The sequence below is a fragment of the Aulostomus chinensis genome, chromosome 2, assembly GCF_037954235.1.
Source record: "Aulostomus chinensis isolate RoL2024-O1b breed Wild chromosome 2, RoL_Achi_v1.0, whole genome shotgun sequence".
Lineage (NCBI taxonomy): Eukaryota > Metazoa > Chordata > Actinopteri > Syngnathiformes > Aulostomidae > Aulostomus > Aulostomus chinensis.
This window is the reverse complement of record NC_141321.1, coordinates 24,775,339-24,797,291: the sequence shown is the minus strand read 5'-3', so window position 1 is coordinate 24,797,291 and position 21,953 is coordinate 24,775,339. Positions and strand designations below refer to the sequence as shown.

General features: G+C 43.9%; 1 protein-coding gene across 3 annotated transcripts in view; it reads left to right on the top strand.

Annotated features, from left to right (window-relative positions):
* The first annotated feature begins 417 nt into the window (after nt 1-417).
* Nucleotides 418-21,953, top strand: part of galnt2 (UDP-N-acetyl-alpha-D-galactosamine:polypeptide N-acetylgalactosaminyltransferase 2) — a 53,984-nt gene continuing 32,448 nt past the window's right edge. For 2 of the 3 annotated variants that reach the window (XM_086187020.1, XM_086187011.1), the window contains exon 1: nt 420-888. In XM_086187020.1, coding sequence (XP_086043146.1) covers nt 793-888 — 96 coding nt within the window. In that variant the 5' untranslated portion in view covers nt 420-792. Of the gene's footprint in view, nt 889-21,953 lie in introns of all 3 variants that reach the window. The other variant, XM_086187027.1, reaches the window with a different exon arrangement.

Here is a 21,953-nt window from a genome sequence, read left to right as displayed (position 1 = left end):
ATAGAACATGATAATGTGATCAAAGTACTCTAACCTTGTTTCTATAGATGAACACCATTCTGCCCCTCATTTTTACCAAGACACACTGCAGTGTTTTTGTATGCTGTCATACATGTGTACAGGGGACTTTCACAATTTCAAACGATGCCAAACAGATCAAAAACCCATTTAGAGGATAAAAAACATATCATAAAAGATCAACAATAGCCTAAAATAAGGCAAAGCAATGGAGAAGTGTGGCTTCACGGATAATTTTCAGGTTGTGTGTGGGCGTATTCTGCAGCCTCTCAGGTAGCATCCTGATGTGGACCAGGGCTTTTGTTTCCACTCTCCACTCTCAACCCGGAGTCTAACCTCTCTGGCGCCCCTAGCGGAAGCCCAGAGTACTGCTGCATACTCTTAAATCATGTTGCATGATGAGTAAGAAGCTCACAGCTCTCTCAGCCTCAACAGAATTTTTTACTAATCATTTCCTACCGTGAGTGTCCCCACCCCCCTGTACTCCACTTTAGCACGGCTCGACTCGCTGCCAGCCCCGGGCCTCCTAGAGGGCTGCCTGATCCGGCGTTTGATTGGATTAGAGTCGGTTAGCCTTTGCCCTCTAACCCCGTTGATGTTGGCTGGCTGCTTCCTGCTCCCTTCGTTCCCTCTGACCGACTGACGAAGCCTGCCGAAGCCGCACGGCGAAGCGTCCTGCACGGACACAGCCGACCGGGACGAGCCGCTACAACCAACCCAGACTCGAGCCTCCGGAGAAGCACACAAGCAGGCGGACGACAAAATCAGACAGCCATGCGGAGGAAATCGAGGATATTGTTATGTTTTGCCGTGCTGTGGGTGCTGGGGATAGCCTACTACTTCTACTCGGGGACAGCGTTGAGTAGAAAGGTAGGATTTCCCTTCCTCGACTGCAATTTTGGCCACACTTCGGTGTCCGTGTGGGTTTTCTTCCAGGACAAAGATGGAGCAGTGTAATGTGGTGCTGTTCTGGCGCCGGTTGCGGGGACTGCGGGGAGTGAGATAAAGGGCCTGCTAGTATCGGTGGGCAGGCATTCATTTGTAGAGATGAGCGAGAACAAGGGCACGCAGGATATCTGGGCTGGCCGGCCGGGGTGCACCGAGTCCCCGCTGTGCCGGTGAATGTCTTCCCGTAGCAGTGGGAGTGGAGCACGTCCGCACCGGGCGGCATGTTGACCGCTTCATTGTGGCAGCGCCGGTTAACGTGAGAGCGGATTTAAAAGGTGAAACATTCAGAGTGGTTGTTTTCAAAATGAAGCTGCTGGCCTGGATCAGTGGGCCGGGGGGCTTCGGCTTTAAAGCACGTCAGCACATGCAGCCGCCGCTCGGCGAGATGAGCAGGGATCAGGAAGTGTGATGAACGCCGGCCGGCCGGGTGAGAGCACGGATACCGGCCATGTTTGAGCATCGATACCGGCCGGGCTCAAGCTCGGGTCCCGGTCGGGTTAGGATGAAATATATGTTTATAAGCGGCTTTAAACGAGAGTTTCTCGTCAGTAAGGAAACTCGGTGCTGTTCTCATCGGCTTCGGTGATGAACAGGTCGTCAGGTCTCTGGATTGACTGAGCTCCAACTAATTAAACCATGTAATAAAACGCCTGCTCAGCTGCTTGACGTGTGTTAAGGCATCATCGTCCTGATAGCCCACCCCAGCAATAAGTGTGGTGGGCCAAATATTGAAACTTCATTCTCATAAATTTGATTGGCAACAATATTGTTAAGAAAAAAAACAGTCCGAGCTTTGAGCAACACCTCAAACAGGATATCATCTAATCGCTTCGATACTGTGAAATATTAGACAGTTCCTGATCATTCAGTGTCACATTTCAATATTTTAGGAGTAAATCTACCAACGTGGTGTTGGTGTTTGTTGCACTGTATTACTGCTGTGAGTGGAAAAGCATGAAGACTAAAGAGAATTAATTTAAACCCCATTTTGGTAATCTGGTTTCTATTTCAAGTTATGAGACTACTGTGGGTGTGACAATGCCGAGGAGCTGAAAACACAACCCAAAAATTTGTGACATACGTAATGTCCTGTAAATTTCTTTGTCTTGGGATGGCTTTTAATCAGTATAGTTCAGGGAACTAAGATTAAAGGAACTGTGGTTGAATATTTTTTGAAAGATACCCAGCCTCAATTTCACATGCTTGCTGCGTTCTATTTTTCTTTTTAAGGAGGTTAAACTGAGCATCTCTGGGTTTTGGAACGGACACCGACTCGTGATTTTTAAACACTGAAGAAACTGCAGTGTCGTTTGGTGCAACTGTATGTAACACAGCACCATTCAAAAGGCATGATCATCAACACCTCTACAACAGGAGCTCAACATAACAACCCTCCTGAAGGGAGGATTTATTACTGGGCTGTTGTATTCTGACTGCAGTACTTTACAGGTTGCTGAGCCGAATACAAGCCCACCTGTAACTCTGTAAATCATGATTGGCTGTGCTCTCACGTCGGTTGTTACCCTCTTTTACTCGGAAGTCACTTCTCATTTTGCGTAGACATCTATCTTAGTACAGTAGCTCATACCAGGAACTGGATGGCAGCCATGGTAGTAGTATTCAGTGTATGTGGAGACATGGATTCCAGTCATGGAATACCAGGCCTGTACATGCAACAATGTTCCATGCAAAAAATGAAAGGTAAATATCCTCCAGGTGTTCGCCTTTAGAAGAGGACATATTGCTGTATTGTATGTGTGTGTGTGTTTGCTAATATGGGGCAGTATATCCTGCTGTCAATGTATGAAGTGCTCTGTGTGGGTGGTTGTGTACACAGTAACTCTTCTATTACCGCCCTAGATTTGTGTGTGTGTGTGTGTGTGTGTGTCTTGCGTGCACACACTTCTTATTCAGCTGTATTCAACAGTGTGATTGGTGTCTGAGAACATATCACCATGTTTCATGGTACACGGTCATTATGAGCTACAGCGACTGTTAAAGGAACCATAACAAATGTTTGTTTTTGGGTTTGTTTTTTTGGTTTCATAAATGCTCATCATTTTAAGTGGAAACCATTAAAATGGAAGTCAAGTCAACATGCACTAATTGCTGATGATGTAATCACCAAATAACACCGGGGAAGGGAATGCTTTGTGACTGTGTACGGCCAGCATGGGTATTCCACATACATGTACTTTTTATGCAGACCAGAAAGTTCCTAAATCTACAAAGCTGCCACAACAAGTTCTACAACAATTGGCTGTAACACAAGTGAACATTCGTGTCAGTCAGCAAGAAGAAGTGTTTAAATGGAGCTATGATTGTAGTCATGCAAGATCCAGTTTAGCCTACCTGGCGCTGTCGGAATCCTGCTCAGGTAGAGTTTTTGCTTCTGGACCCTGTTGATTGTATTTTGAACCAGAGAATCAAACTATTATTACACATTCACTGGTTCTTCAGCCATGACCCTCACCTCAGGATCAGGCATGTTGTTAGTGGCAATCACCTGATTAGCAACTGGTCTGTGTCGGGGTTAAAGCGTCGCCACGGGCCAGTAAAGTCGACTAGCTTGTGCGACCTCTAGTGTACACCGAGTTAAATCACTCCAGAGAAGCAAGCATAGGCAGTGCACTGACCACCAATGTGCAAACTTCGATATGCAGTGAAACGGCTCATGACTGCAACCCTGTTTTCCACAGACTTAGGACGAACTTTGCAGTCAACACTTGTTTGCCCGACATCAGACTCTGCAAATAAAATCCAGACGGCTGAGGAGAAGGTGTCTTTTCTGGGAATGAACTCTCTATTAATATGTACTGCCTTGTTGATATTTTTTCCTGTAGGAACTCTCACAGGTTTGTTCGGGTTTTTCTTTTCGTATGTCACCATCTGCGTGTTGGTGTGTGAGAGTTTGTGTGTATTCCCGCTGTCTGTGGTCTATCTGCCCCCCCCCCCCCCATCAACTACAGTAGTCCTTTTACTTTTCCATTAGGCTGTTAGCTTTATGTCTGTGTGTGTTTTATGGTTGTTAAAGGGGTCAAAGCGACACTCATTGATAAGCACCTTTCTGTGAGGCCACTGCAGGATCCATTCAGAGCCTGGATGATGGGCTGCATGTGGCCAGAGTTTGTTTGTTCTGTTTAAACATTGGTGGTGCTGTCCAGGTAACGGCTGTCTTCCTCCACGCCCCTGCCTAATGATGAATAAGTCGAGATATTCTGGTGTTTCTGCTTGCTGTCGTGAAACAAACTTGGTTGCTGTTGTCCGCCTCACACCCGCCAGCTGGAATCTGTTTCAGACTGTTTAAATCCCAATTCAAGTCACATCTGTTTGGATCAGTTTACCCACCAAAATCTCACGGTTTTCTGTCTCTTCCTTTGATTTTAATAGGTCTTTATCTTGCTATTTCGCTCCAAACATCAAAGAGAAATACAGATAGTTAAAAGCAAGTTAACTAACTTCAAAGCAACTCATTTAAATGATGAAAACACTGGACATTACGGCAGGCCGCCACCAGACAGGACTCAACCTCCTTTGCTGTCCAACATTCAACACGAGCCGTCACAAAGCTCCATGGTATTGTGTCATGGCTGCTGACGAGGACTGTGGTGAATCCAGAGTTTCCAGTCCAGCAGCTCTGTTGTCTCCCAGCCCGAGTAGGACTCACACTATCATAGCAGCGAGTTGAAATGCCCGCTGCTGAATGCTCTGCAGGGCAACGTCTCTGGCAGCGGAGCAAGTTCGGCTCGATGATCACGTAACAACTGTGATACTGTGGTGGCTCACACTCTCCGGGGGTGCACGTGTATATTGTGAAGAAGAGAGTCTAAACTGTTTGAATGTGTTTGCCACATTTATAGTATACTTTTGAAGGCTGTATTCGTGGGCTGTGACAGTGTCCCGCATGAAGTCTGACAAAATACTTTATAGGGCAGTAAAGTGTGTATGTGGTCTCGTGTTTGTGACAGCCAGGAACACACGTCTTTGCACAAACTGTTCCAGGGATCGATCACAAATGAAGAGCTTTGTCAGTGGGAGCATTTGTTTTTCTTTTATTCTAATTAACAGTGTACACCCAGACAAAGAGTTTCTCAGGATTACTGGCCTGAATGACTCACAGTGGAAGGTGCGAGGGATTGTGCTGCCTTCCTCCCGCTGGACTCTTTACACGCATCCGTAAGTGCGTCGTTTTGTACCTGTATGTGTGGTTATGAAAACCTGTTATTGAAAACTACTTTCGAGGGATTATTGCTGAAAGAATTTTCGCTGATATATAGATATTAGAATCTATTTACTTCCTGATATTCATCAGTCTTTAAGATCCAGGATCAGTCAAGCTCCTGAATAACACGATGTGGAAGAGCACTAACGTCCATCACTGCTTGGATGACAACAGGATCCTTACCAAAAAAATCCAATATACATGTTGCTGAATTAGCCGTATTAATTTTTTTCTTTCAAATATTAACGTTGGCTTCAACCCCAAAATGCACGGTCAGTTTGGCGTGAGATGGCTCACCAGGATGCCACACTAAAGTACGTTATTGTCGGACACATTTTCAGAGGGTCGTTCCTGCCAGTGCCGGAGATGTCGGTGTCATACTGTTGAGTCTACCCTCCTGCTAATCAGTGATGGGGGAGCTGGGTGGCACCAAACCCTGAGGAAAAGCAAACAAAAGTGTTATCAGCTGTTTGAGCCAAGCTGCAGACAATCGAAGTGGTAAATTGTTGAGGAACATGTGTTGCATGTCCCTGCACAAACATGTATGACAGCATCAACAAACTTCTTGCACTGTAATCCATAACATTCACATCAACAAAGAACAACAGGGAGAGGAGTGTCTGAGCAACAGCAAATCATGTATGTGTGTGTGTTTTGGGACACACACACACACACACACACACACACACACACACACACACGATTGCTTAACAATGCACACATTGTCCTCTGTTGATATGGAGCTCATCTTGCAGCCAAAGGTGGATGAGAACAGTGAATTGTGAGTATATCTCCTGGTGCTGTGCTTAGCCAGGGGTTCAGATTAGTTTCCTGTCGGTGGCAGAGTTTTGTGGCTGCAGCAGGATGAAGAAATCAGTGCTTTTCCTACAGCAAAAGAAGCAGAGGCACACATGTATACGCACATGCGCACACACACACACACACACATACCCAAAAATCTGCTCAGTAGGGGTTCTGGGTTAGTCGTGAATAAAACGGCTCTGTTTTCAGCAGCTCCCGGCACTTAGCTTCTTCCTCTGTGTGAACGTTTCAACCCCTGGTTTTATCAATACATCTCTCTCACATTGTAGGCAGCGTGACCTCACTGACTCTGAGCGCCACTGCTGGTTTAATGCAGAAAACCTACCGCTCACGCACAGACAAGACGATGAAGTCGTGTTTTAGCTTAACGCTATTTCTTCTCACTCCCTGCCACAAAAACGCACCTTTTGAATCGCTGTTGAACACACGCTGGTTGATTTGACAGATTTGATGTATGAAGATTTGCACTTGTGCTGATTTACATGTGTTCTGCTCTTGTGTAACTCGAGTCATCCAGTTCAACAACATGTGGACCAAGTTGAAGTCTCAGCAGTTCACGTTGTATCGGCTGCTAATGAAGACAATGTCATTTCACCCCCCGAGCCCATTCAATATCACTAACTAACTAAATGCAGTTTCATAGAGCAAACAAACACTGAATCGATTAAAGGCTTTAAATGAAAACCAGGCTGGCTGAGTACTGGATCCTTCTCAGAGATGCACTCTGACAGGAGTAGTGACTGTGTTTGTGTATGTGTCTTTAACACTTGTGACAGATGCTCAACATATTCAGGGAGATTCCAACAAAGCTGTGTTGCTGTTGTCTTTAAAAGATTTCTTCTCTTAAAATAAAATTCCTCACTTCCTCTTCAGAACCTCAAAGAGGCTTGCTCAAGGGACCGTGTTCATCAAGGGAGGAGAGAGAAACTTTTAGGGATTTTACGCCCTCCCCAAATTTTCCCAGTTGATGTGGTGATTAGACAGTGCAATTTAAGGAGAAAGCGATGCGGAAGGAATGATGAGACGGTGGAAAATAGGTGGTAGAGAAAAAGAAATCGAAGTGCAGGAGAATGGCGGGCTGTGTCTGGTTTGGCAGCTTTTATTTCCACCAGTCAGAAGTTAGCTGTGCCAGGCTGAGAGCGATGACTGGCTGGCTGCAGGGAACAGTTAGACACCCCCCAAAAAAAGGCAAGTTGTTAGCAGCACCAGGAAGGTAGGCGTTCATATTTATACCAAGCTGTCACGTCATCTTGCCATGCTGCAAAAGAACTCTTTCCTTATTTAGCAGAACCTCCTCTTGGTCATTGATAGGTTTCTGGAGGTTAACCACAGCACCACCGTGATTCTGAGAAAGCAGATTTTCTTCAGATTGTTTTTCCCTGCAGATGACGTTTATTCTTGGAAAAGTTGAAAGGGTTCACGATATTCAGCGTTCATCAGGACCAGTAACGAGAGAAGATCTGTTTTTATAGTCAAACATCAACAGAACACCAAGCAACCCTCTTTTAGTTTGTCACAGATTTGAATGATCGTTGCTGCGTCAGCGTCGAGTTCCTCTGAACTTCACAGTGAAAGAAACATCGAGGTCAGCAGGAGTCAGTGCTGCTTTTATCACTCCCGACTATTCAAATAGGCCTGATGGAGAGCTCAGGTGGCAGCCGCAATGTTTCACTGGTAGCCTTGTTGTGGCAGGAACATTCAGATGTGTAATCTAAAAGAAATTTCAGAGGCTGCATTATTTGCTAAATGTGTGTCAGAATACCATTTGAAATGAAGTATTTTACTGTTACTTGTCCAGTTGCTGCAGTGCCTGCTGCTTGTTGGTGCATTTCCACTTAGAGGAAATCATCAGGAAATGAATGTGTTTTTCTGCAAAACAAGCTTATTGTTGGATTTCTTTTTGTTGTTGTTGATAGAGCGGCTGAAAACACATTTGAATATCTTCATCAGGATTTGCACTCTGAATATTTTTACATTCAACCAGCCGAAGGACAAAATGCCATCGTAGCGGATGATGCAGAGACACTATGGGAGTGACATTCTTCACCCCTCCTTTTTGAAAATAAAGAGAAAAGTTGCGTCTTCTGATGATAGAGAGTTAGTTTTCTGTTTAAAATAGAATAATAGACAAAACAGCCCTGGATCGTCATACTTATCGGCTCTGCAGCGAATGTTTTGGCTTAGCCTGACTTTTGAAGGATGCAAAATCCCCGTCTGCTCCGCTCTCGGCTGTTTGTTACTTATGAAACAAATATAAGAGGAAACAGATTGAGGTACTGTACATGCACGTCCTGGCAACCTGTTTCATTCTCATCTTGAAACTTTCGCTGTGTGTGTGTGTGTGTGGGGGGGGGGGGGGGGCAGAGAGCGCGAGCGGATCTGTTGTATTCAGGTCACAATATCATGATGATATTTTGCATCTGCTTCAAGTCAATCAGATGTGTATCTGCTGAAATGGAAAATCCTGTTTGACTGTACAAATAAATGTATGTATGTATTCATGTACAGGTATTGTTTGAGATTGTGTGTCAAAACAATATTTTCTTCTTCATAATTAAACTAATACGAGCAGGGATGAACTATAGGCAGAGCGGACAAGAAGTCGTCTGTGTCGACTGGCAGCTCAGTAAATCCTCTCCTGTGTTTAAAAGTCAGCAGACAATCTCATTTCTTAAAATGAAGGAGAAGTCCAAAAATTGTTTGGCCATCTGCTAAAGTGTTTGGCAGTGTGACCTTTTCAACACTGGTCTGATGGGAGACGTTAAATTCTCACTCTAAACCACATCATAGTCATTAAACAATGAAATGGCAGTCGTCTGAGCCCCAGGTAATCATATTTTTTTCCCCTTTTTTATTTTCCAGATGCTTTTACTTCCCTCAGTAGCCTCGCCTGTACGACCGCTGACTGTCGTTCAAGGCTCCACAGATTTGACGCGACCTTGTGGCCTATTTTGTTCCGTGGTAGCGATATTTAAGGTCAGGCTCTGATAACAGTCATTCATAATAAATAAGCGAGGCCCTGCCCCTGCCAACAGTTGCACAGGGAGAAGACGCAGAGAATCCAATTCTGTACCGACAACAGTTCAAATATTCCAAGAAATAATGAATGCGGTCATAAGGGAAAATGTTGAAGTTGTTGTCTGTGTACATTAGGAGAGGGACTCAAAGATGCTATCACAACACACTACTTGTTGTGGGGTTTACATCACGACTGGTGTCAGATGGAAGCACATATTGGTCTCTGGGGGCTGCTGGGAAATGAGTAACTGCAGTTAACATTCTCACACTAACATCTATAAAAATGTCACAATTCCACAGTAATTTGTAATGTCATTGGTCAATAGTGGCAAAGCAGAAGCTTGTAAACTCAAGTGTCCTTTTACAGTGTGTTGAAATGGGTTTCAGGAAGCAAAGGTGCCGACTCTGCATTCCAGTCTCCCTCAAGTTGAAAAAGAGAGAATGAATCGTAGTGGACGTGCAGGCTGGAAGTTTGAATGTTTGAAAAGTCAAACTCATGATGGGAAATTAAATTAACCAATTTATCTGTGCACTAAAGCCTGCGAGTTTGCACAGTGGATGAAATGGACAAGAGTGTGTGTATGCGTGTGTGTGTGTGTATATATATTTATATATATAAGACTGCTATTTAGTTTTGTCTTCGTGTCTCAAACAGTCTTGTGTTTATAAAGCAAGTTATAATCAGACAACACAGAGGAGACAGAGGGTTTAGTTTTCTTTGGTTGAGTTGGACCTAGAAGGTTGGTTGAAATACAAAACAAATGTAGCATGAATGCAGACCGAACAGTTAGTTGTGTGTTTAGCGGTTGAAAATCTGAAAAAAAAAAATCTGAAATTTGCATCACCAACAAAGACACTCACGAGGCAGCAATACTGGTGTTAAAATCAGACGTCTTTGGCAAAAAGCTGCGGTGACAGAAACCTTGGATAGTGGTTCTTTTGAATAGAAGCCTATATTTAACGTGACTATGAAGTCTGCCTCCTTTTCTACATAAACCCTCCACTTCAACATGAACTCAGCCCAATGTCTCTAACAGCCGAGATTTATGTGCAGCAGCGTTTCCTCAATGCCAGGCTGGTGCTGCTTCAGGACTACACAGCCTCTGCCAAATGTAACTTTATGAGTTCATGGACAACAATTTACTGTAAGAAAGTATTTGTTACTCCAAATAAGCTGTTGTGGAGCCTATCCCAGCAGCCTACAGGCGAGAGGCGGGGTTCACCCTGGACAGGTCACCAGTCCATCACAGGACCAACACATAGAGACAGACAATCATTCACACTCACAGTCACACCTACAGTCAATTTAGAGAATCAATCAGCCTCGTCCCCTCTTGATGTCTTTGGACTGTGGGAGGAAGCTGGAGTACCAGAGAGAACCCACACAGGAACAGGGAGAACATGCAGACTCCACACAGAAAGATCCTGTGCCCGAGCCAGGGCTCGAACCCTGAACCTTCTTGCTGTGAGGCGACAGTGCTGACCACTGCACCACCGTGCCGCCCCTCGTTCTTTGTTTTTTGTAAAAAAAAAAGAAAAAAAAAAGGAAACACTCGTTAATGTATGAATTGAATAATTGCAAATTGCTCAAAGAATAAGAGATGAATTAAACAATGTGTTTTCCAGCTGTGAGACACAAATGTTAGCATCTTCTGCTAGCTGGCTAATTATGTGACGTAGAAGCTTTATGGCCTGGGGGTTAATTGTGACCAAAATGATGTATCTGTATTATGATATTGTTGTCAAGCTGAATTCATTCAAAAACAACAAATACACATACAGTGAAACAATGCTACCTAGCTTCATAACGAAACCACAAACAAAACTGGCAGCACCGTGTTTGTGGTGGTCGGCAGATTAAAGTGATATCATCATGTCCAGAGGCCTCTGCTGGTACAGGTGGGAAATATAGGACACTGGTGTCTGAGAGTGGAAAACTGTTACAAGCATGCTAAAACAGAGTATATACAGCTCTGAAATTACTGAATTAAATGTACTTAGGTACAACAGCCCATATATTCTTTCTTCTTTCTCTTTAATCTTTTCCCTGATTGTGCTTTCTATATTCATGCCTGGCACATTTTTTTTCTCTTTTTATAATGAAAAAATCTGTGTGCTATTTTGAGATATGCCTTTGGTACAGCTGCAAATAAAGCAAAAGCCTATTACTGCATTCACTAGTTGCTTCTTTTAGCTAACAAACTGATTGGTTTCTCCAATGTGCGGCATAAGTTCATAATTTTCAACGTTCTCCTCTGAAGTCAAAAGCAAACACAGTGGAGATGACAGCAGTTTCCATAGGAAATGAATGGCCTAGTGCATTAGATGGACCCCATAGTCCACGTGGTGAAACTGGATGTCAGATGATTTTATATTTTTGAATTGGGTCATAAAATTCATCATCTTAAAGGAGAATTATGAAAACCAAATACTCTCCTCATGTATGGACCCACTTGTAGCAGGCCTCTGACTCATTTTGGGCCGTAAGCCACAGTTGTAGAAGCTGCTTGTATCAAGAGGGGATCAGAATATTCAGCGTTCTCAGGCCAGCGGGCTCAGTGTGTCTTCCTGTGCATTTCTGCCTTAAAAGGTAGGTTTGATTTATCTGTGCTTTCAGCTCAGTGGGGGTGGAGTGGATATGATTGTGTCAGACCCCATCAAGACAGGCTAAGAATAGTCAAAAGTACTCAACACCTCATCTGGGGTTGCTTGGAAATGTACCATCTCAGGGTTGAAAGGGGTTCTGTGCTGCATGCTCCGTAGTCTGAGGTCATGTTGGAGATGAAGCCAAGTCGGCATTTACTGTGTACGTTCTGCTGTATGGTCCACCCATTGGCTGCTTCTCTTGATTACTCCATGGAAGTGTTCATGATTTAAGTAAAATCTGCTGTCCATCAGCGTCATTTGCTCATTTTACCTTTTAATCTCTCTCTCCCTCTCTCTCTCTTCTCTATTGTCATCTTTTATTATGGCAGCTGAAGAGTGTGAGACGTCCTCAAGAGGTCAGAGTTCACTGTCCCATTCGGCCTGTCAATGACTGACCAATGGCGTGTTAGCAGAGCAATGCCATAAACAGCCCGAAGACATGGCTGAGCATGGCTCGTCTCAGCTGACTTATTAAAATGTATGAGCACAGCGAAATGAAATGACATTTTCTGAACTGTAGTACCAGGATGGAGATAAATTGTGGCAACGGAGAATTAGCATTCTGTTTGGACCGGTGCCTGTGTTGTCCCTGTTTCTGATTACCGAGCTCACTCTCTGTTAGAGAATTCCCACATTTCCTCCAAAAGCAGCGCTCTAGAAATGAAATCATACTTGTGCAATTATTGCAGTTGTCCAACATGGTGCTAAATAAAGAAATGTCCGTGTGGACACAGCGACTTTCTTGTGCTAAAGAATCTTTTATCTTAGCTTTTATCTGTCTTTCTTGCTAACCAAGCAAACAAACTGCAGGTGTTGCTGTAACAGATACATATATAAAAAGAAGCTAAAATGCTGTTGAAGGCCTCGCCTCCTCTAATGGGGGGGAAGTTAAACATCTTTAGCTGAACTCCGGGACAGGAGCAGGTTATAGACCCTTGTATGGTCACACCATCCTAATCCTCTCACAGCTTTAAGCAATCTGCATCGATTCAAGACGCCAGAAGGACAAATATACAGTGTTAACAGGGGAAATAAGCCACAAATATGCAGCCCAGAGGACACATATAAACTACATAAGTAATTCATTGCTGGTGATCGTGTATTAAGAGGTGAGAGCAGAGCCATATTAAAAACTTAATCCAGGCCAGGTCATTAAGACCAACTGGCTTTTTCCTGTCGACTACAGCACTGCTCGCTTGCGCTGTGACAAATCAGACACCAAAGCTAACAGTGCAACATTTTAAACTTGTGTCTTTCGTGAAGTTTTGCAATAATTTGTTAAAATGCAGATCTGGCTGCGTTTCTAGAGATCCTATTTCACTTTAAGTAGAAATGGTGCATTCCATCATAGGCTGACCCAATCAGACGGACAACAGCTGCTACACAAGGTCTGGAAATTAACCAATGATATTTATCTTCTGACAGATACGAAACTTGATACAGACCTGATATTTTGCAACGCCCACTAAAACGACTCAGTTCAATTACTGTGAAACCAGCGTACTCACGTTCAAACTAGCTGGTCGACCCAAGTTCAGCTGTACTGTCAGAGGGATTCTTAATGAGATGATCAGTCACGGCTGACAAAAATGTCTGAAATGAAATTTTAACTTGTAAAATCTGATCTATGTAGATAAATGAAGCATTCATAAAAAGGAAGTGTCAACAATCAGCAGACAGCAGGGCACTATGTTTTTCCATCACATGACCAAACTGAACTATGAACCTCTGTTGAGACGGTTTAATTCTACAAAATCTGGATGAAGAAACGAACAGAAAACTTGTTTGTCAGGCAGGTCATTGATGCAGTGTTGTTTTAGTGCCCGCTGCTCTTAAGATAACTGCATCAAACTGCGAAAAACACAGCCTGAAAACGTTCCTCGGTAAAGGTCTGTAATATGTAACTGTCTGCTTACTTCAACAATAGGTCATAACTCAAAATGAGACGTGTGGTTCTCCCCGGGGAGAGACGCATGAAAGTAGCAATTTCTTTCAAAGGGCTTGTATCCAATTACAACACAAAAAAGGGGGAGAAAAAAACCCTTTGTGTGCCAGAAAAGTTACAGAACAAGAGATGGAGTTTGTAATTAGCCCTCATTTAAAATCTTCCATCTGCTCCTCATCTGTAACCTCGCCCGTTGAACATGGCCGTGAATTTTTTAGGTATAAAACCTGGGTGCATGCGGTGTGTGTGCTCCCTGTGTTCCAACACAAATAGAGAAACCATCACATTCACACATCAAACGGGACGCATCGAGACCAAATGACTCACAAACATGAATCACTCGCCCCTTTTCAGACGTCGACTTGTGCTTGGGTTTGATGTGGTTAGCTTTGTTTATCTTCGCAGGACATCATATAAGGTTGCAATAATTGTAAGTGATACGCTATGTTCCTTCCCCATCCTGGACTCCCATTTCAAATATTTCTATTACCCCATCCTATTTTCCCACTGAACTTTTTAACTCCCGCAAAAAAAACAAAAAAAAGCAGAATCGTCCTTGTCCGGGTGCAAGTAGATGAAGAGTGTCCTCCTTCTGTCTTAAATTCTGGTTTGTCTCATTTAATGTCACAAATACAGTCAAAACACCAGAAAGTGTGCGGTATCTTCGACTTATGTACAATCGTTGGCATCTGTAGCAACAGCAGCCTGGAGGATGGTGACAGTGTTTCTGTTGTATTTTTAGCTGCAGTCAGTTTTTCGTCAGCGCTTGCACCATAGAGTTGATTTTGGAGCGTTAACCGCTCTGCGTATTTGGGTCCGAGTTCGGAGGCATCAGAAGCAGCCTGCAAATTACTGCATTAACAATGATGCTGATCAAAGCCTGAGCCGGTAAATAACCGTCTACTGCGGGGCCATTTGACCAGGGATTTAATGCTGATTAAACATGTTGCCTTTGCAGATGAAAGTCTGACGGTAGCTGGTGTTTCAGCTTCTAGTTGGTCAGTGGGGACGACGACATAGAGACACAAGACTCTGCTGAGTAATCATTCAATTTCATGTTGTCTCCACCAGTTTTAATGGCCCGACAAAGTTTCTAACGAGTGATGTTTTGTCCTTTCGTCTAGGATGGCAAGCCCCCCTAGAACAACAGACGCAGACTGTTGCTACGGAGACAACGGTAGTTAGTTGTGTAAGTCAGAGTTTCAAAATACAGAATACTTAACGGTTGCATTTGGGAACAAAAGGAAGTGATGTAGCCAATGAATCAATCAACTTTTATACTGAATGTAGTGCCAGTTTGCTCCAAACGTGTTTGCTTCCGCTTGCCTGCAGCTGCGTAGCAGTTTGTGTTGTGATGCGGAGAAACCAAAGACGTGAGCCGTGATCTGCTGCTTCCACACAGATCAGACATTTGATGATTCAGCTGGTAGAGTTCTCGCCTCTGGATGTATTAAGAGACATTACAAAATAAAGTTACTGATGTTAAGGGAAGGGCTGCACTGTTGTGCAGTGGTCAGCACTGTGGCCTCACAGCAAGGAGGGTCCGGGTTTGAGTCCCGGCTCGGGCGCGGGATCTTTCTGTGTGGAGTTTGCATGTTCTCCCTGTTCCTGTGTGGGTTCTCTCTGGGTACTCCAGCTTCCTCCCACAGTCCAAAGACATGCAATTTGGGGACGAGGCTGATTGAATTCTCTAAATTGACTGTAGGTATGAATGTGAGAGTGAATGGTTGTCTGTCTCTATGTGTTGGCCCTGCGATGGACTGGAGACCTGTCCAGGGTGAACCCCGCCTCTCGCCCGTAGATGCTGGGATAGGCTCCAGCCCCCCCGCAACCCTTACTAATAAGGAATAAGCGGAAGATGATGATGGATGGATGGATGTTAAGGGAAAATGGATGGGACTTTTGAAGAAAGTCTGCAGAGCCAGAATTAGGTCAGTCGATGTCACATTAACATGCACATGAAGTAATGGTAGAAGAAAAGCAGTAGATCATGGATAACAGTCATAAGTGTCGGGTTATTTTGGCTTTCTAAGAGGACGTTGCTGATGCCAGGCGGCGGGCAGAGCCAGTCTGGTTCATGTCCAAACAGAAGTTTGTCTCCATCCATTCATACATGAGAGTGGGAGCAGCCACCAGGCTTGTGCACATGTGCTTGAATTAGTAACAGCAGATGTATAAGAGGGAATAGGGTTAACAAAGAGCAACATATTTCTGTCTAGTCTGACTAAACGTAATGCTTTTTGCAGCATACACACACACACACACACACACACACACACACAACATTATAGTCAGTAGGAGGAAACTTGCAGAAACTATTGGCTGTGGTTCAGCCTAAACACATTCACACACAAACACACACACACCACAACATCTATACATACTACACACTCAGGAGAACACACCTTTCCCTGCTGGCTTTAAGGAAACTTTTCTCCTTGTATGGGAAAGGAAATATTTATAGACTCTCAGCATCTCGCTGTTCCAACCCAAGTGTCTCCACACTCCTACAGGAGGAAACATGCCGTCTTCTGATTTCAGTGGCTGTAACCCTCATGACCTCACCCTTGTTTGAGGGTCCAACTGCTCCTCCTGAAGCTTTTCCTGTTTTCAGTGCAGTATTAACCATTATTTTTATCTAACACACATTGTAATGAAAGCGCTTCTCAACATGCAGATCACACTTTTCAAGTCAATGTAATCACAGACCACCACTGAGGCAAGGGGGGGACGGTCCGAGGAGGAGGAGGAGGAGGAGGAGGGAGAAGGAGGAGGGCGGAGGGCATCAAAAGACAGCCTGGGGGAAGAGGGGGGTTGTAGGGAAAGAAAAGAGAGGAAGCAAGTGGTTGATGAAAGAGTTTGTGCGACTGAATTTGGGATTTTAACATCCCCACCCTCTGCATCCACCCACCCTGACCTACTTTTTCCCTCTGCTGACACACTCAGATGATTCAGCTCTTCACTCCATCTCCTGCCGACTTTTTCCTCCTTCCTCCTTCTTTCCCTGTTTTGTTTTGCATTCCCTCTTTCGTTCTCTCCTGCAGCACCTTCCGCATCCCCCCCCCCCCCCGAGGACCGAAGCTGAATTTGCCCATTATCAAGAGTCATTTGTTCAAATTAAGTCTGAAACTCCTGCTGTCTACCACCAGGGAATAAGTATCCTTAGAGTCTAAAACAGCCATTACTGCCACAAGAAAATGAAACATTTCTAAAACTTTTCAGGAATTGAAATGAAACATTTGGCTTTCAGAGTCTCCTGAGGACCTTGAGAATCGTCTTTACAGTGTGGAGGAACACAAAAGAGGTGTCGCCTGGTTTTTCTCCTCCACAGATTTCTCTACTCTTGTTCCATTACGGCTCCTCAAAAATTTTAAGTCCCGGAACAGAGCAATATTTGTGGGAGGCTAATTGTGAGTCAAAATACCATTGTAGAGAAAGTATTGTTGTGCTGCAGCGATGTCCTTCCCCCACATCGTGCCCTACAAACAACACATTATTATGAATACAGATCCTGACAAAAATCACGCCATTATCATTTGAATGGGTTTTTTTTTCTAATGATATTGATTAAAAAAAATCTTGTAAAAATTGTCTCTCCCTCTAATTTCGCAAAGCACATTGCAATAACACTACCAGTCAAAATGACCGCAGTTCCGTCCCTGCAGCCCTTGTTTGGATAGTTTTCCATCTTTAGAAGCGATGACTTGTGAAGAAGCTGTTTGTCTCCTCTAGCTGTGTTTCTGTCAGCATATTGAAAGGTTGATTTACCATTCGGAGAGAAAAAAAAGTCACAAAGCAGAAGATTTTACGCTCTCGTGTTATTTTTTGGGTTTATTTTAAGGTTTAAACGGGCAGAATGGAAGATTGAAATGTTTTTCTATAAAAAAAAAAATGAAGCTTTGTCTAACTTCCGAGACTGACCCCCGTTGTTTTGATTACCAAGGTTTTTTTGGATGTGCACAACTTTTTTTTTTTTTTTTTTTTGCTCTTGGGCAGCATGCAAAATGGCCGATACTTGCTGGCACAGAAGAACAGCGGACACTTATTCCTGAAGATCTGATTTTTCACTGGTAGATGGTTCAGCTGGTCAAGGGTACACATTCATCTTCTGCCATACATTCCTTTTCTTGCAACATTTCTGAAGTCTGATTGAAATTTCCTTGACTATTAAATGTGAGCATAATTACTGTTTGTGTCAACAGCTGGGAATCAACTATTACCCTGCTTTCCTTTTGTTGCATTTCTTCTATACGCTTTTGATGCTGTTTCATGTTTTCTCCCAGAAACATAGAGGGTTTTGTCTGAGTCTCCGCAGTGAGCTGAAGTGTGTGTGTGTGTGTGTGTGTGTGTGTGTGTGTGTGTGTGTGTGTGTGCGTGTGTGCGTGTGTGAGCGTGCACTCAATGGATTGTTTCAGTGATACAATAGTAGATGTAACAGACACCTCAGCCTTGAACCAGATCTCCTTTTATGGGGCCGTCATGGGCAAGGAGAGAAGCAGATGAACCGAGGGTTGTAGTCCAGAGCGTCTGACCTTCACATAACTGTGTTTGAGTCAAATTTAAACTAAACATAACTTTGTGTTTTAGTGATGATTGCATTATTCCCGGCCAATTCAGATTTTGTTTTCAAATTTTCCAAGAAATGAACCACTTTCTCACTAGCAATAGTCTGGGGCTGCTCTGCTCCCTCGAGTTACCCCAGATTGGACATGTTCAGCCAGTTGATGCAGTGATTTCAGAGAATTCCAGCACCAAAGAGCTCCAGTGCTTAAACCTCTGGGGAAGTTATTCCACTCTGTGGTCATTTTCTGAGTACAGAAATAGTTTCTGCTCTTTCTAGGAATCATACTCAAATACAAAACGGTGAAAGTTACAGGCTTGTCTTCCCAGTCTGGGGGCAAAGTCACTTTGGCAAGTGAGACTTAACCTTCCCTGAGTGATTTGGCCATTTTGTTGACAGAGTGGTGTGAACCTGATTATTGATCTTCATTTGGGATTGAACATTTTCTGTCTTTCTTTCTTTCTCCCTCTCCCCCCTCTCTCCCTCTCTCCCTCCCTGTTTGTAAGGTGCAGATGGGTTTTTGGGAAGGAAGCCAGCACACACAATTGCGCCACTGAGCCCCAGGGTCTCTTTTGCTCACACTTACACACGCACACACACACACACACACACACACACAAGCACACACTCACAGGTTTGCACAGCTATCCTTATTAGGACATTCCATTAACTTCTATTCATGTGGACAGCCTCAGTCTAATCCTAATCCTAATCCCAACCCTAACCGATTGAAGCCTGATCCTAACCTGAACCTAACATCAATTCACACCTGAACTCTCATTTTAACCACAAAGTCAGAAATTACATGGTGCTGCATTAGGAATGGTCTCTCTGTCTTTATTGCTCTCTCTCTTTCTCTCTCTCTCGCACGCACACACACACACACACACACACACACACACCTCGGTGTGACTTGTCACAGTTTGCTCTGGGATGTTTGAATTCTGAGTGAAGTTGAGGCTGCTTCTCGGTGTGCTGTTTCCAGACATTTCCCCCAACTGCCCTTTTTTTGGTTGTTATTCCGTTTTAATTTTTAAAAAAATCAACTTTTTTTCAGAAATCTGCAAGTATGTAATCAAAACAATGGGCAGCCTAGTAACTGTTGCTTGACAAGTCTGTTATTGTACTGTGGGAAACTGAAAGATGTTCCCCTACTGGTGGCATAGGATCCCAACTTCAATGAGCACTTCCTGACCTGCCGGGCAGACAGCTTAGCATGTTTATAGCATGTAACAATTCATTCAGGCGGTGGTGCTGTGAAACATGCTGGGAGCAGTGGATAGAGAAGGTGGGATTGTGACCTTTTTCTTCATGTTCATACTTGTTAAAAAGGTGGTTTATTATTTGCTTGTTGTTTGTACTCGTGAATCGTTATTGCTAATTTGATTAATCTGGTCTACCGCGGCTTCGCTCCAAGTCCGCTGGTCGACCTCTAAGTGATGGATCAGTATCGGCTGATACTCAACTCGTTGGCTCCCGTCTGCCTGTCTCCACCACTGCAGTTGCGGATGAACTGTGTGATTGAACCATAGCTCGCTGAAAGAGTGTGATGAAGGGCTTAGAAACTTTAAACCAGAAAGAGACTTGAACTTTCCTTGCAATTTTTTTTGGGGGGGGGGGGGGGGGATATGAGTGAAAATGTCACATAAATATCAACTTAAAAAACAAAAAACAAAACCTGGATATCAGCTGTTGGCTCTGTTTTTAATTTGAACATTGGTTTGACCCACAATTTCAAAATCGTAAATCTCTCTTCCTTCGCTCCTTTCGTCCTCACTTGTTGTGTAACTGCCAGAAGATGCTGCGCCTGTGTGGCCTGGGAACACATTGCTTGCTCTAGATTCTTGTGTTTCCTGGATAAACATCTTTCTGTGTGAGCCGGAGTGGATGGCGTGACCACAGGGAGCCTGGATCACGGATATTAGTAGGGTCACACTGTGATCGTGTGAGTTCTCGCTGAATCTATAGCTGTCACACTGATTTTTGATCGACAAGTTACTTCAGTCAATCAGCTTTCCTAAATGCGTGAGGCCATCAAACACCAAATCCATGAAGAAGAACAGCAAAAATATCTTTTCTTCTGAGAAACTCTGTTCGTGCATACTCCTCTTCTTGTTCCATATTATTTAGTTTATTTCTCTAATATGTGCACTTGCAGTTGTGCTCATTCTACTGATTTTAATCTTACAACTGTTGCTCTAAAGAGACGCTATTGTCAAGTAATCAATGCTGCAACCAATCGGGAGCTACATTGCTGTTGGGCAGCGGAAGAGCAGTTTAGAATGCATTTGTGATTGGTTCGTTCTCTTTCTAATTTCTCAAAGTGGTTTTGGATAGGCGGCATCCCAGCCCTGAGGAGCACAGCTTTGGAGCTCCACATATGGATGATCTCACCAGGCTACGGAGGATGTTCTGCTGCTGCTCCTGCTGCTGCTGCTACTGCTTATTGACATCCATTTAGCCCCCCCCCCCCCCCCCCCCCCCCCAGCCAAAGTTTTCCTAGATTGCATAAACAAAAAAAGCCTTTATTAACACCTAGAGACTGGCTGGAGAGTGCATACCTCGTTCCAGGCAACCTCAGCCAAATCTGGTATAAAAAACAAAACAAAACTGCCCTGAATGAACTGGCTTCGTCCTTGGCCCATGCTGCGCTCCTCCACCAAGTTTGGTAAAAAATCCGCCTCAGTGGTTTTTGTAATCCTGCTAACAACAAACGACACTGAAAACATACTGTCCTTGATGGAGGTAATAAGTGTTTCACTCCAATCAGTGAGACTCTTGTTTGAGATTTATTCCAGAGGAACAGCAGCATAACTTCATTTAAAATCTTTCATATATTCGTGTGTCTTTGTGGGTGATTTCTTGTTTCTTTAAGTATTTACAGGTTAGAGAGGCTGCTTTCAGTCATTGTAAATATTTCCATGTGTGCCATCCCTGCAGTAACTATTGTGTGGAATCCAAACCACGAAATTAAAAACTCTTGTTATAAACTTCACAAGACAGATGAAACTCTCAAAGGAAAAAGAAAAGGAAAGAAGCTTTTAGTTTCAAAATGTTTGTAATACACAAACAAGCAACAAGCTTCAACAAACCGTGTCTGAAACTTGTTGTATCTGCCCATCAAGATGCAGCTGTCCAAGGTGCAGGCGTATCGAGCTCTGAAATGGAATTGGAGGTGAAAATAATGTTACTGCACTGGGTCATGTGACTCTCATCAACATTTACACATTCATAAACTCGGTGAACTACAAAGCTCAGCAGCTGCTTACATGAGAGAGTTTGCTCTTCTGCTGCCTGTGAGGGACCTTGACAGGGGGAGTTGAGTCCGTCAAGCCAAGACTAGGATGAGCTATTCATGTGAACCCTTGAGGAAGTGCATCACTTCTCTTCTCCTCTGGGAGCTTAGAGATCCAGTCTGCCAGCGCAGGCCTGCAGCAGGGCAGGATTCAGTGTCTTGCTAAAAGACACTTCAGCAGCAGAGATGCTGGTTGTCACTGGGACTTGAACCTAAACGAGAAGAATGGTCAGTCAGTCAGGGATGGTTCTGGCTGCTGGGATGCTAAGCAACATGTGACTGGAAAATCATCATGCACTTTTGTATCAACGTGTGTGTTTGTGTTAAGGTGCACAATATGCTGTTTTGTTCCTAGTTGGTATCGTCAAAGCAAAGTATATTAATACAGCGGATAAATATATTTGACTAAATTGGGACTCTTCTCAGTCGGGAAACAACCTTGTTTTCAAGGTAATTTCAGCTGACTCTTGGCGTGCAA